Source organism: Scomber japonicus, chromosome 18, assembly GCF_027409825.1.
Source record: "Scomber japonicus isolate fScoJap1 chromosome 18, fScoJap1.pri, whole genome shotgun sequence".
In the NCBI taxonomy this organism is placed as follows: Eukaryota; Metazoa; Chordata; class Actinopteri; order Scombriformes; family Scombridae; genus Scomber; species Scomber japonicus.
Window position 1 is genome coordinate 1,937,501 of NC_070595.1, and position 15,817 is coordinate 1,953,317.

At 38.7% G+C, this 15,817-nt stretch overlaps 1 protein-coding gene across 1 annotated transcript in view; it reads right to left on the bottom strand.

Annotated features, from left to right (window-relative positions):
- Positions 1–890: 890 nt before the first annotated feature.
- Positions 891–15,817, bottom strand: part of abat (4-aminobutyrate aminotransferase) — a 34,011-nt gene continuing 19,084 nt past the window's right edge. The window contains exons 6-16 of the mRNA XM_053339288.1: positions 15,754–15,803; positions 14,521–14,601; positions 14,230–14,322; positions 14,051–14,113; positions 13,885–13,948; positions 12,270–12,418; positions 11,241–11,378; positions 9,385–9,552; positions 6,009–6,155; positions 3,812–3,923; positions 891–1,308 (exon numbers count right to left, since the gene is read on the bottom strand). Coding sequence (XP_053195263.1) covers positions 1,187–1,308; positions 3,812–3,923; positions 6,009–6,155; positions 9,385–9,552; positions 11,241–11,378; positions 12,270–12,418; positions 13,885–13,948; positions 14,051–14,113; positions 14,230–14,322; positions 14,521–14,601; positions 15,754–15,803 — 1,187 coding nt within the window. The 3' untranslated portion in view covers positions 891–1,186. The remainder of the gene's footprint in view (positions 1,309–3,811; positions 3,924–6,008; positions 6,156–9,384; positions 9,553–11,240; positions 11,379–12,269; positions 12,419–13,884; positions 13,949–14,050; positions 14,114–14,229; positions 14,323–14,520; positions 14,602–15,753; positions 15,804–15,817) is intronic.

Genomic DNA, 15,817 nt, shown 5'->3' on the forward strand with positions numbered 1-15,817 from the left:
GCACATTTAAGTAACATGCAGCACTAAATAATCTATGACATTTTTATTGTCCATTTAATATTCACATTTTTCTGGGCTACAACATTTCAAGTTGCAAAGTCATTCCTACTATTAGCAAAACAACATGCAGAGTAATAACAAGGACATTTCTAATGGACACCATTAAATGACATGCAGGCTGGCATTTTAGCTCTATTGTGTGTTCCTATACACTCTTCAGTGACAAAGAATTCTGTATGTAAGGTAGACCATCTGCTTTCTGACTAACTATAATTAATAAGAAGTTACAGTAGGTCAGGTTGTGGAAGTGATGCATATGATCACTGAAAGAAGCTAAACATAAAACTTTGTTCTGAGCCATTAAGTGAGGTTTACAGTATAAGGAGTTGGGACCCCCTCTTGTATCTTATGCTGTGTTAAGGGGAACAGACCAATATTTTAGCCTGCTTCTCGACCTCTGAATCTCAGATATCTCAGCAATTCAAAAAGGTCTGGTGTTGTGCAAATTGCCGGTTCTTTCCTTGAATAACCCTGGGATAACCTTTAAATCATTCAGAACTCTGTAAACCTGATTAAGAATATGGACATAATTTTCCTGTTCCAGAACCACAAAAATGACGACAAATGAATACAAGTATGGATAAGCCACATTTATATGCTTCTATTTACGTGCTTCTATTTTAAATCAGTACAACTCTCTACACAGACTTTGAAACAGCTCCCATTTCACTTGTTTTCCAAAATGTCTCCTTTAAGAAGTTGGTAGGGAACAATATTAGGACGGAAAGGGTGAGGAAAAGATGGTGCTAGATTTACTGACATGATACCTTTATATCAGTACTGCTAGTCTAGTTGGTCTACATATGAGAACATTAATCCAGATGAGAAAGTTTATGGAGTTTTTCATTTCAATAGACTTATTTTACAGACATATTAACATTTATTTAAATCTGAATGATTTTCTAGGTAATTGTACAGCATTGTTGTAGCACAAGTAAGAGGACATCATCATAACAACTTCTGGCTAAGGATACGAAGCCTAGCCAATATTCACTGTTATAAACTCAACTGGCCCTGGATCTCTGTCTTAGTAATTGTGAGTTGTGCTTAACATGACATTTACTGTAAGGAGTTTCAATTCCTCCATTCTGGATTAACTCATGTCAGGTTCCTTCTGGATAAAAAATTATTTGTGCTGGGCCAACACATCATTAAAGATGTTGAGGAACATGTGAACATGGTATTCCTTGAACACCAGTGATGGACGGAAACGAATGGATCGATCCCCACACCCTCCCAGGAGGACACCTGTCAATGACAAACAGTTGCTTTATATTTACACAGTTCAATAACAATCTGTCATGCACCTTCACATGAATGTTTGTGGTAAAACACAAAATTAGATTTTGGTTCATTGTACAAAGTGCCTATCACCATTTTACAATATTAATAATTTAATGACATAAATATTAAAGTGAAATGTGCTGTCTCCAGATACCAGTAGTGTTTTAAACAAAACACATAATTTCTGAAAAAACTGAAAATTGGTCTGTCAGAAAGTTACGGTTAGTGTTTCCCAGCAATGTCATCATGAGATTTGTGCTGAGATGAGAAGTAGATGACAAACAGAATGAAGAGATCATCTTAAGGAGTTGTTTTAGTGTACGAGGTGTAAATGTACAGTAGAAGGAAGGAGAGAGTACTGAGCCTAAAACAACAAAACATCAAAACCCTTGACTGTCAGCACTGGGGCTCCCCAGGGGTGCGTTCTGTCCCCTCTCCTGTTCTCACTGTACACTAATGACTGCATCTCAAATCATCCATCAGTTAAATTGTTCAAATTCGCTGATGACACTACAGTAGTGGGTTTAATTACCAGAAACGAGGAATCAGAGTACAGAAACCATATCTAATCTCTGCTAGACTGGTGCAAAGCAAACAATCTGGAACTCAATGTTGGTAAAACCAAGGAAATGGTTGTGGGCTTTCGTACTAAACATGAGGACCACCCACCCTTGACTATCAACAAGTTTCTGGGAGTGACCATCATGTCCACCTTGAAATGGCAGGACAATACCGGTATGATTTTAAAGAAAGCTCACCAGACTATTATTTTTAAAACAGTTGAAAAAGAGTGGGGTGTCTAGCAAAGGAGTGCTACAGTTTTACAGCAGCTGTGGAGAGCATCCTCACCATGCTGTAACTGTCTGGTTTGGAAATGTGACTGTAGAGGAGGAGAAGCAGCTGAACAAGGTGGTGCGCACTGCATCAAAAATCATTGGGTGTGAGGTTTCACTGCTTTCACAAATCTACAAGGCCAGGCTGCAGAAAAGAGGCCACTCCCACCCAGCTAACTCCCCTCTCATAAAAGGCTGAGAAGCATAAAAGCAAGAACAACAAGATTTAAGAACAGCACGTACCCCAAAACTGTACGATTTCTTAATAGCCAATAGTTTTATGTATGATTTTATTCATTATTGTTTATCGCATTTTGCACGTTATTCTGCTGCTGCTGCTCTCACCCCGTAGTACTGTTTTTCTATGTTCTATTTTTACTTTTACTTGGATTTTATTTTATTTATGCACTTGTTTTTATACTGGAATGCTGAGAGTGAATGTTGATGTATTTCGACTATGTCGACATGGCAATAAAGTATTGAATCTTGAATCTTGAATCTTAAGTGGCTATTACCACCTAGCTATATGGTCAGAGCCTGGAGGGGAAGAGACACCTCATTTAAAAAGGTAGTGAATGACAGTTCACATTGTTACTGCATGTTCATGGCAGTTCAATTAAATTTCAGTGTGTAATTTTAGAACAACTGATAAAGGTGGCAGATGGATGGCGTTGAATGCACTTAAAAATGCACTTAATTGTTACAGTTTTTATTTTTCAGAGACAACAGAAAGACAAAGTGATGTGTGCAGAGTCTATTTTTATGATCATTTGTAGCTAAATAGTAATACTGGATAAATTCTGTATTGACATGGTGTTGTAAAGCCTCAGCAGTACTGTATATACTGCAGTTATGAGTCTATTCCATTAGTACAATCAGCAAGTAATTACAGCAGTGTCTGGCATCTTTTAGCACTTCCTGGCAGTCCTAGACTGTGTGTGTTTTAATTGTAGTTGAGATTTATGAGACTAAGTTGAGATTTATGCCTAATCACGAATACGACGCAAGAAGAAAGAGGGAAAACATGAGAAAAATATAGTTTATGTCTTCCTAGTATAACTTTCTCACCTCCAATAAAGAGCAGCCACTTCCTTAAACTTTGTGTCATCCAGAGTAACGTACAGCAGACTATATGACAGATGGCTGCTATTTCATTTACATAAAGTCCAGTGAGCTTTAATCACTTTCTGATGTCATGACTACAGTCTCCCTAAGTCTTCACCGTACCCCAGCTGCTGCTTAAATGCATGCCGGCTCATTGACTCATACATCATGTAACTCATTTAATTTTCTTTGATAATAAAGTAGCGTGCTTATTGGTCAAACCTGTAACTTCATCAACATCACTCATTTTCAGCTGACACATAAAAGCTGACAGCTCTATGACAGAATATTAAAATCTCATATTATCATTATGTCTTTTCTCAAAATGCTACAACTTTATTCTCATTAAATTACAACTTTATTCTCATAATATTATGATTGTATTTCTCAATTAATTATGACTTGCATAGCATACATGTTTTTTCTCAAAATATTACAAATTCAATTGTGAAATCTTTCTTTTTCTTTCAATTGTTCAACCCAAACTCAACCCAAAAAAGAGAAAAAATGAATGGTGAGGTACTTCATACCTTTGTCTCTGGCCTTCAGAAGGATACTGTTGCGTGTTGCATCATCACAGATATCAATGGCACAGAAGGTTCCCTGTCCTCGGGCTCGGCTCAATAAGCCAGGGTATTGAGCCTAGGAACCAGAAGCAAGTAAGTCATATTCACACAAATGCTGATCATATTCACACCAAACAAGATGCAAGTAAACTAATGGCCTGATTGAAAACATTGTCAAATCAGATTACATCTACAACAGGAGTCGGGGATTTGGATCCTCTGTCATTTTATTTATATTGTAATATCAATATATACAGTGGGGCAAAAAAGTATTTAGTCAGCCACCAATTGTGCAAGTTCTCCCACTTAAAAAGATGAGAGAGGCCTGTAATTTTCATCATAGGTACACTTCAACTATGAGAGACAGAATGGGGGGAAAGAATCCAGGAAATCACATTGTAGGATTTTTAATGAATTAATTGGTAAATTCCTCGGTAAAATAAGTATTTGGTCACCTACAAAAGAGCAAGATTTCTGGCTCTCACAGACCTGTAACTTCCTGTCACCTGTTTGAACTCGTTATCAGTATAAAAGACACCTGTCCACAACCTCAAACAGTCACACTCCAAACTCCACTATGGCCAAGACCAAAGAGCTGTCAAAGGACATCAGAAACAAAATTGTAGACCTGCACCAGACTGGGAAGCCTGAATCTGCAATAGGTAAGCAGCATACAAGACCACTGATAAAGTCCCTCGATCTGGGGCTCCACGCAAGATCTCACCCCGTGGGGTCAAAATGTTGAGCAAACGGTGAGCAAAAATCCCAGAACCACACGGGGGACCTAGTGAATGACCTGCAGAGAGCTGGGACCAAAGTAACAAAGGCTACCATCAGTAACACACTACGCCGCCAGGGACTCAAATCCTGCAGTGCCAGACATGTCCCCATGTCCCTGGCCCATCTGAAGTTTGCTAGAGAGCATTTACTGTAGATGACCCAGAAGAGGATTGGGAGAATGTCATATGGTCAGATGAAATCAAAATAGAACTTTTTGGTAAAAACTCAACTCGTCGTGTTTGGAGGAGAAAGAATGCTGAGTTGCATCCAAAGAACACCATACCTACTGTGAAGCATTGGGGGTGGAAACATCACGCTTTGAGGCTGTTTTTCTGCAAAGGGACCAGGACGACTGATCCGTGTAAAGGAAAGAATGAATGGGGCCATATATCGTGAGATTTTGAGAGAAAACCTCCTTCCATCAGCAAGGGCATTGAAGGTGAAATGTGGCTGGGTCTTTCAGCATGACAATGATCCCAAACAAGGGCAATGAAGGAGTGGCTTCGAAAGAAGCATTTCAAGGTCCTGGAGTGGCCTAGCCAGTCTCCAGATCTCAACCCCATAGAAAATCTTTGGAGGGAGTTGAAAGTCTGTGTTGCCCAGCGACAGCCCCAAAACATCAAAACATCACTGCTCTACAGGAGATCTGCATGGAGGAATGGGCCAAAATACCAGCAACAGTGTGTGAAAACCTTGTGAAGACTTACAGAAAACGTTTGACCTCTGTCATTGCCAACAAAGGGTATATAACAAAGTATTGAGATGAACTGTTGTTATTGACCAAATACTTATTTTCCACCATAATTTGCAAATTCTTTAAAAATCAGACAATGTGATTTTCTGGAATTTTTTTTCTCATTTTGTCCCACATAGTTGAGGTATACCTATAATGAAAATTACAGGCCTCTCATCTTTTTTAAGTGGGAGAACTTGCACATTGGTGGCTGACTAAATACTTTTTTGCCCCACTGTACTCATCCTGAATGTACATTTTCTGATAAATCAAAATGTAGTCATAAATCAAACCTGATCATTGATTTACAAATTCATTTTGAATTAAAAAAGTAAAGTCTCCAAGGGCCGATGAACTACAATCACAATACTATGGGTTTTATAAGACTGATGCTGACATCAGAGGCCTAGTAGTTCTTGAAGCCAGAAAAGACAAAGCCAAAAAAAATGCCTCCTGTGCAACAAGGTGTTTTTCAAACTATGTTAAAAACATATTAAGTTCATATGTATTACTCATACTGTGTTTATTCCTCATTAGGTGAAGTAAATCATTTAAATTGGGTCTCAAACTAATTGTTCACAAAAATGAATGAATAAAAATGTTTGGGCCAAATAATACAAACTGCAACTTAACATACAAACACATTACCTGCAGCTCATAAAGACCATTTAGCAAGGCTTTCCCAGAACGAGTCACCTCCTCCAGAAGGTTTTCTCTGCGGATAACATTAAGAACCTCAGCCAGGAAGAGGTTCTTTGATGGGTCACCCATCCATGTGTTAAAGATGCGGTATGGCTGAAAAACGACAACAGATACACAAGCAAACAGATCTGTAAATATAAGTGTTAATTAAAGCTGCAAGCAGCATTGATCGGGCCCTCGCCCCCGGGCATGCACGTAGACGTCTTCATACGCAGGATTTTATTTGACGTCACTTCCTGTGTTCACTATGTGGAGCTAGAAAACAGCCATAAAGTAACACACACAGCCACTAATCATTAGTCATGTTGTAGTGTATGATGAAGAACACACCATGTGAATATCATGTATATATGATGATGTTTGTCACGTAAGGCTGACTTCCTGTGTCCAGTTGGTGGCGCTATGACTAAAAGACAATAGAGATGGCAGCATAGATGTGTACAGGAAGGGACTCTTGTCAACCATGAGACATTTGGTGCAGATTGGAACATGTCTGTTAAAGTTACAGCTGCTTCCTGCTTCATGGTAAATCATCAGAGTTTGGTGTGGTGTTAGGTAAGGGCATTTGATGCAGACTTTAGATTTTAATAACTTATCATCACAAAGGTCTTAAGATGACACCGACTGAATTTGGATTAAGTAATTAATTAATTAATTAATAAAGTTTTTCCAAGATGGCTGACTTCCTGTTGGAGTTAGGGTATGGCTCCAAGAGGCTTTATTGTGCGTCTGGACATCTGATGAGCGAAAATTGATAAAGGGGCAAACCACCCTGACGAGCAGCTTTGCATCTCCTCTCACCCATAACACCGCAAGGGTGCAAGAAATTACCAGGGCGATTGGTTATTTTATTGCAAAAGATTTGAGGCCCTTTTCAGTTGTGGGAAATGAAGGCTTTCGGATGTTGATCAACACGTTGGAGTCATGCCAGCACTTCAGCCAGGTGGTGGTGCCCAGACGCCAATGAGCACAAGCTAATTGTGGACATTACCACACACTAGAATAGCAGCCTGGATACAGTATGCTCGAATGCAATCTCGCACTGCAACCGGCTGTGGCCACTGCTCTACTTGGACCAGAAGTCCGATGTAATACCCATGAAGTCGACACTGGACAACTTGGACATCCGTGATGCCGAGGACAACTTCTCAAACCTCTGAAGACAGTCACCACCATACTAAGTGATGAACAAAACCCAACAGTGTCTCTAATTATGCCCTTAAAACACACAATTGAGCAGAGCATGTTGCCTGATGAGGAAGACTCCACATGGTGAGCATCATGAAGAAAGCTATCTTCGACAATTCATCAGACAGATACACTGGGGACAACCATAGACGGGAGTGCACTGCATTAGACCCCAGATTCCGCTCTCTACCTCATCTTGAAGATCAGCACCAGGATGTGTTCCACAGGGTGAAGGAGAAAGCTGTGCAGCTGCACAACCAGGTACTTATTTTACTTAAAATTTCTAATAGTAGTGTTGTTTCATACTGATTTACTAGGCAAGGCAAGGCAACTTTAATTTATATAGCGCATTTCATACCCAAGGGCAACTCATTGTGCTTTATGTAAAAACAAACTTTTAACATTAAGACACTGGAAACAAAACAACATTAAAAAAAACATGTAAAATTGAGAAATAAAAACAAAACCCAATAATAGTACATAACATAAAATTAAAAACAAAGTCCCCACTTATATTAAAAATATAATAAAAAGTACAGACTCTACAATCCTTACTAAGTTTTTGTCTTGCTGTTTACATACCAATTCCCCTGTGGAGGAAACCAATGATGGTGTAACAGACACTGGTGCCTCTACACATGCAGCAGAGCTGCTTGCTGACCAGGCAGACATGGCTGAGGCAGACCTTCAAGAACCACCTCTCAAGAAGACTGCATTGGAAGATCTCTTAGAAGGGACTTTCACAGAACGTATAGGGGGCAGCACAGATCAATCACGTGTGGGATTGAGGCAGAAATTGTCAGGTACAGAAGTGAAATATCTATTTCCCTCACAAGCCGTCCACTAAAGTAGTGTAAGGAGAACAGTAAGATGTACCCACTGCTTTGACCTCTAGCAAAGGCTTGCCTCACCACACCAGCCATCTCTGTCCCTAGTGAAAGGGTCTTTTCGACCACAGGGGATGTTCACAGAGATCTCAGCTTCGGCCTGAGAATGTTGACATGTTGATTTTCCTCAAGAGAAACCTGAAAATCCCAAGCTGCACAAGCATTTTTAGTTTATTTGAAGAGATTTTATGTTTTTATGTAGTTATTTTGATGCAAGATTTGTTTTAAAAAATCCATTTATGCTTTGTTATTGAAGTGGACAACTATTTCAGTTGCACTTTTTATAAGAGGACACAAACAGTATTTTACAGTCTTTCTGTAAAGAAAGGACCTCTTTCTTTTTTGGTTAAGATTTTTTTTGTTTTGTTATTGAAGATATTGAATGACATCAATTAACAAGGTAAATAAGACCAGTTTTACTTGTGATAAGAGGAGATAACTGGTGATGTGCAGTGTTTCTGTAAAGAAAAGATAATTTTTTGTATTTTGTTATTTAAATGACCGTTTCAGTTGCACTTTTTCCTATGAATAAAAGATCATTTTATTTGGTCATAATTTGTCTGTAGCTCATTTTGTTTAAAAATAATTGTGACAGTTTTGAATGATGTGTTTTAGCATTATTGCTTGTTTAGCTTGATTGTTGTGATTTGATGGACCCCCAAGACCCTAATTGTCTGCTTCCTCTATTACTGTATTTGAAGTTTGCTGCCTGTTTAGTTGTATTCACCATGCTAGACTATTTGTGTTGTCCCACTTGTATAAGGACAGGAAAGTGAGTTGCTTTGTTGGTTAAGCAGCCAGATGACATGCATAGGCACTACCGTCTAAACACACTCTTTGTGGACAGAGTAACCACTGCTCTTTCCTCAGTTTCTCTGCAGAGAATTGGCTTTCCTTATTTGCCCCTTTCCTGTTTTACTTCTAACCCAAACACGCACATACACACCACCACATCCCTCTCTCGCACATCTGGCGGTCAGACAGCATGGGACACAGTGCTGCTCTGCCCCTCGTTATCTGCCATCAGACATATGTGCTGAGTTGAACTGAGTAAGTGCAGAGACACAGACCACTCGTCGGCACCATCCATTTTTTAACCTTATGCGTTACCTTGATTTTGTTTTCTTCACAAATGTTGTGTTTTCTGTCTGTAATAATGGGACTCTCCAGGTTAAATCCTTTTTTTTTTTTAAGTTTCAATATTGGGTATTAGTTTCATCACTATAAATATTTTTACAATGACAAACCTTATCAGCCTGTAATTCTTGCTTGTGGTAGTAGCCACCAGTCAGGAGCTTCTTGCTAAAGGAGACAATGTCAGCAGGGTCATCCATGCCCCAGTGTTCATGGGCCCAAAACTTTCCTGTGGACCCTCCACCAGTCTGGACTTCATCCACGTGGAAAGCACAGCCATGCTGGGAAGATAAAAAGTTAACAGACTGAAATATTGTGACAAAGGTAAACAGATCATGAATGCAACAAGGAGGAAAGGAAGGTAGAGCACAACTTTTCCCCTCATTGACAGTGTCAATGCCATTTGGAGGGCTACTGACACCAGACAAGACCACAATTTATGATAGAACTTCTTCAAAACCTGGACAGGTTTACAATTTTGATTTTTCAAGTCTGTCTCAAAACAGTAGTCAAGTGCCCACAAGAAACCCTAAACCTTATTCTGTAGAAAAATATATATGTTTAGCTTTTTTATTCCATACTTGACACAATATCTGGGTTTCCTTACTTATTTTGATACCCCCAAGACCCAGTCCTCGGATAGTGGTGGAAAAAGGATGGATGTTTGTTTCAGCCCAAATCAGATCCAAAATATACAAGTGGACAATGTGACCAACCTTCAAAAAACCCTTAGCAACAAAGGCTACGGAACGGATGGCCATTTGTGGGCTGGCAACCTGACGACATCATGGAAAGGAACTAAGAGACTACATTGCAAGTATGTGTCTGAACCCTAAGCTTTTGACATGCAGGAAGCATCTTGCATGTATGTTCATCTCAACTTTGAAATGGTCAAAATTTGAAACTTTGACCATGTTTAACATAGACTTCCCACTTTGGAATAATGCTAATATCACAGTTAATAATAGGTCACAATTCATAAAAGGTCATATTTCCCTACATCAAAAAGGTTTTGATTGACATAGTGCCCAAATTGTTATTTAAAGATGTATACCTAAATCTGAATTCCACACACTTAACTGGCTACCAATTCCCTCTAAGAGGCACATTTTTATTGGTTGCTCTTTGATTTCAAATGAATTTACTTGAACTATCCTTTACAATTACAACAGCTTTTAGTTATATTCCATTCAATTCACCGTCACTCAAACACCCTTTTTATTATAGCTGGAATCTTGAAAGAAATTTGGAGATGTACTTTTAAGTTTAAAACACCACATCAGACTGCAATACCTTGTCTAAACCCAATCTAAATGTTGTTTTTTTAATTTACAAAATGAGAATGTTTCATACATGTTATGTTAACACGAGGCGAGGAGTCCTGCGTTCTATCAAAAGGCCACCAGGGGGCGACCGTTTTGGACTTGCGTCTCTATACAAGTCAATGGAGAATTCACCAACTTCTCACTTGATTTCTAACCTTATTAAACGTTTTCAAAATGTGTTTATGCTCTCAATCGCTAGTTTAAAGCCTTCTTCAATGCAGTATTAGTAGTAAATTTTGGCCTACCTGATTTTATATTTGAGGATAAAGCAGGGTATGCATTAGGGCATGGCTACGTCGTGATTGACAGGTTGATTGCCCTATGTCCTTGATTTCCAGCACTCGCAACCTATCGCAACCTCCCCGCCCCGCGCCACCCATGGCCCCGCCTCATGCCCATATAAGTAGAATCCGTGTTTTTATTTTTCCCTGCATGCACCTGAAATTTTCAAGATGGTGCTGCCTAGATTCGAAACTATTGGCTTCCGAGCAGCAGTCCACAAACCAATGGTTGACGTCACGGATGTTACGTCCATTTCTTTTATACAGTCTATGGTTAACACATTGTTGACGAGGGCAAGTAAACCAGTCACAACTCAAGATGAGGCCTTTTGAAAGATCTGTTGTTATGGTGATAACTGTTACCTTGCGTGCAATGTTGCGAAGGCTACTGAAGAAGTCTGGGGAAGCATGGTTATCTCCACCTTCAGCCTGGATGGGTTCAATCACAATTCCTGCCACAGGCTTTCCCTTCTGCCTCCACTTCACTATCAGATCCTCCACCTGGAGACATACACACACAGTTTGACTCATTTAATTTGTTTATTAACCATTACAACAGAACATTTTTATAACATAGTATTATAAATTTCACAATCAGATATCTTAATGTGATATGAATCATGCACACTGGCAACCCCTCAAGTGTTTTATTTTATTACCTTTACCTTTTTTTTAATTTTTTTTTTTTACCTTTATTACTATTACCAAAAGAAGTGACCTATAAGCCGATATAACAGGAAAATAGGCTGAGAGACAATTTATGTTGGTACCCGTAGCTCTGGAAATGTATCCTTATTTTCTCTCTTTTTCTCACTGCCTGAAACTGTCTGTAATGTCAAAGTGCACTTCGAAATAAAAAGAAAATTAAAAAAAAAAAACTGGAGATGCAGTATGAAGCTCTCACCATGTCAGTGCTGTTATCCATTAGCCCCCTGCTAGCAAACTGAACTGCGTCATGGAGCTGAATTGATATAACGTGCACTGTAGAATGATCCTAATGATCTCTCTGTAAAGACAGATCCTGGAGACATTATAATTCGTTCATGATCTAATATCGTCATATCACACACCCCTACTTGGAATACATATATTGATATTAGTTTGATATATTTGTAACAAGTAGATAATTTTGAATTAAAATAATTGCCTGCAGACCCACTCTGAAAGATAGAGATGTCTGAGAATTGGATTTGCAGTGTTATGTATCCTATATGAAGACCAATTCTGCTGACTGAAGTTACAATACTACAGAGGGATAACAAATTGCTTAAAATGACTTCTATAATGGGGAGTGAAACACATTAGTTCTATGTAAAATAGTGAATTGTATATATAATATGAGCTGTACTTCATGTATATCTTCACATGTCCCGCTGCACATGAACAACCTACCTCTTCCAAGCAGCGAGCTTCTTCCTGTGCATTCTCTCTGGTAAACTCTTCCAATGGATACTGCAGTCTGGGGAATGGAGCGATCGGCCAATCAAACGAGGGCACATCCAGCTTATGGATTGCTTTGGAGTGTGTCGTTGCCAAGCAACCTTTACAAGGCAGAATCATTATGTTAGCCATGAATCCACAATTTCACCATGATAATTATTTTAAACCTTTTAATTGCTCACTGTGCAGTGTTTCAGATATCTATGTATGTATGCATGTACGTGTGTGTGTGTGTGTGTGTGTGTGTGTGTAAATCCACTTATGATTATCTCTTTCATTCTGTCCATTCGCCTAATGTTTGGCATTACCAAAGGTTTATTATTCATTACCATTACCATCTGTTCTACCATTACCATTACCATCTTTGTGACACCGAGCCTGGGTCAATAGAGAAATAACAGTTTTCTTTTAGGAACAGTCAGTCTGGGCCTCTTTCCAGCCCTTAGAAAACTGTCAGGCAAGAACATTTTTGTATTTTCATCCTAAAACTCTATTATTGTAGAGAGGTTTGCTCAGCAAAGTCTCTTAACTACCTGAACCTGTCATAAACCCCTCCTTTCAGGCTGATAAATGCCACTTTTACTGGCCTCTCAAAAACAAAAACAAAAAAACAACAGCTATTATTGAGCCATGAGCAGAGAACCCAATAGACCAGTTTTAGCTGCTCTGCACTGGCTTCCATTCAGAACTTTCAGAATTCACTTTAAAATCACACTCCTTACATACAAAGCCCTTAAATGGATATGACCAAGCTACATGGCTAATTCCCTTGGTTTACTTTTGGTGTCGACCAATCAAAGTGGTTTCACACTACAAGTCACATTCACTCATTCACACACATTCATACACTGACATACATCAGGGCTGTCATGTAGAGTGCCAACATGCTCGTCAGAGGGAAACTAACTTTCACACACATTCATACACACTTGGCGTAGCCATCGAGAGCAATTTGGAGTTAAGTATCTTGTCCAAGGACACATAGACATGTGTACTGGAGGAGCCTGCTGTACCTACTGAGCCACAGCCACCTTACACATGCCTCTTAAGAATGAATCTATTTGTACGAGCGTTTCTTGCATAAGGCCCTTTGTCTAAGTCTTAGTCTACACACTTTGACCAACAATACATTTTAACTAGTATTTTTTTAATAGCAGTAATAAAAATAGTATTAATGTTCCCCAAGTATGTTTCAGTTATATCATTTTTTATTAATGCAGGCAGACTGAATCATTTTCATCTAGTGTGCAAAACACAGTCTGTCTCCTGGGTATCAAAGTCAGAGTACCTTACTTTACCCTTTGAACAAGTTCTTACAATGCCATAACCCCCTTTCACACAGAGTACTGTATCTGTAACATGGCTGTCTTCACCTATCTGTTCAAGTGATAGCTTTTGATTGCTTTCAAAAAGAAGTCTCATGTCACGAAAGTGTCTATTTAATCATGACATGACTTCTATGGAAAGAGCTGCTTTTCTCACTTAATAATTACAATCAGGCATGGGTGGGACAGCAGTAAGGCAGCACTGCACAGTGGTTGAGTTAAGTTTATAATGTATTTATTACCCAAAGTTCTTCCATGGAAACCTCCCATGAAAGATAAAATACTGAGGTCTGGGCAGCCTGGGCCCTGAGAAAGAAAGACAGAGGAAGAGAAACACAGAAGATGCAAATATTTAGGACAATAAAGTTGGAAATACAAGAATATTATAAGGAGTGAGGATTCACCCACCTGGTTTATCATGCAGGAGCTGACGTCTTCTTCAGATGGTGTAGTATGGCCTCGCTCTTTGTTCTATGGCAAAACCAAACACACATAGATAAAGCTAAATTCACATTTGTTTACTGCAGTTATATTTCATTCTTATTTCATCAAATATGTATCATAAGAACAGACAACAATATACTCACCCTGTACCAGATAAACATGGCTTTGTAAGCATTCTCGTTAGAGCAAGAGCCACAGGCCATTGTCTGAACACGATTCATTCCACTGGGAGCCACCTGACAGGAAAAATACATGAGTAGGGAGAGAGACAGCTTGTAGTGCTTCTGTTCAACTAGGCAAGATTGGTATAAAATGAAAAAACAATGTAAATACAAATAAAAGCAACAATATTAACACCATTTTCACATCTGCTCAGTCTTTTTAATTCTGACTGAATGTGTTTCTACTTATGGTTGAGTATATGAGTTACTAACTGAGAGAAGACTTTCAGTGAGTTTGTCTGGAAAGTTCTCAGGCGGCAAAATTCCCAGGGCAGGTCGGTTTACAAATGTACTCTGAAATAGAGACAAACACAAAAATGAATGAACACAGATTACATTTACAGTTTAGGTAAACAAGCACAATTGAAACGATGATTTTTAAAATTTTTTTAGATCTACTGAATTTGACATTTAAAGAGCAATATACCATACTGTGATGCACTTGTCTGTAACCTGTGTATGCATTATATCAGTTAGATTTTCCAAATACAGTACAAATAGAGCTCATTTGGATCAGTAGCAAGAATCTTCAGAGACTACAATATGTTCAGAACAGCGCTGCAAGCATCCTGATGAGAGTGTGAAAGTATGGACACATCACACCTATTCTGCATTTACTACATTGGCTCTGTCTCCACCAGGATTGATTACAAGATCTCCATCCTGACTCACCATTGAAAAAGAACTTCTCACCCCACTAACCTCAATTCGACCCCTTCGCTCTACAAATTGAAATTGCCTCCTCCTCCCCAAGACTAGACTCAGCACCATGGGTGATCGAGCCTTTTGTTCAGCTGCCCCTCGTCTGTGGAACAGCTGAGGACACCACAGTCTATAGAGACTTTTAAAAAGGGACTTAAAACATTTCTTTTTCATGTAACTTTTGTATTTTAATTATTTTCTGATGTTTTATGTTTTGTTTTTGTTTTGTATGTCTTGTAGCACTTTGAGTTCTGCTTTGAAAATGTAAAGTGCTTTATAAATAAAATGTATAATTATAAGGCCAAATGTTTTTCATATTGTAACAATGTCTTTGTGTGTACACTATTTTGGTTTGGATTGGTGTCTCCTCAATACCTGTATTCTACTAAACCATGTATGGGATAATCAATGAAGAGCTGAGCAGTTATTGAATATGATGCATGTTCTAGGGAAGATTCTGAAAATCTATTTCCATGTTCTTAGCCTCCATGTCATGCATGATTTTTGCATCAACCACATGTGCTAGACTATTCCATTTACACCACAGTTGGTTATTTTTAAATATTTTAGTCATTATTTTAATTAAACTTTATCTATGAAGGAATTCCCATTGAAATCAAAATCCCTTTTCTAAATGAAAAACACAGAATCACAATAAGATAGCAAAACATCATACACATCTCATTGTTTATGAATATTAGATTAGTATACCATTACATACTCTTGTATTTTAAGAGTACCTACCAGATTACTGGGATTGGCCATTAGTTTGAGGAGAGCAGGGTGGTTGTAGCCTGAGAGAGGACAG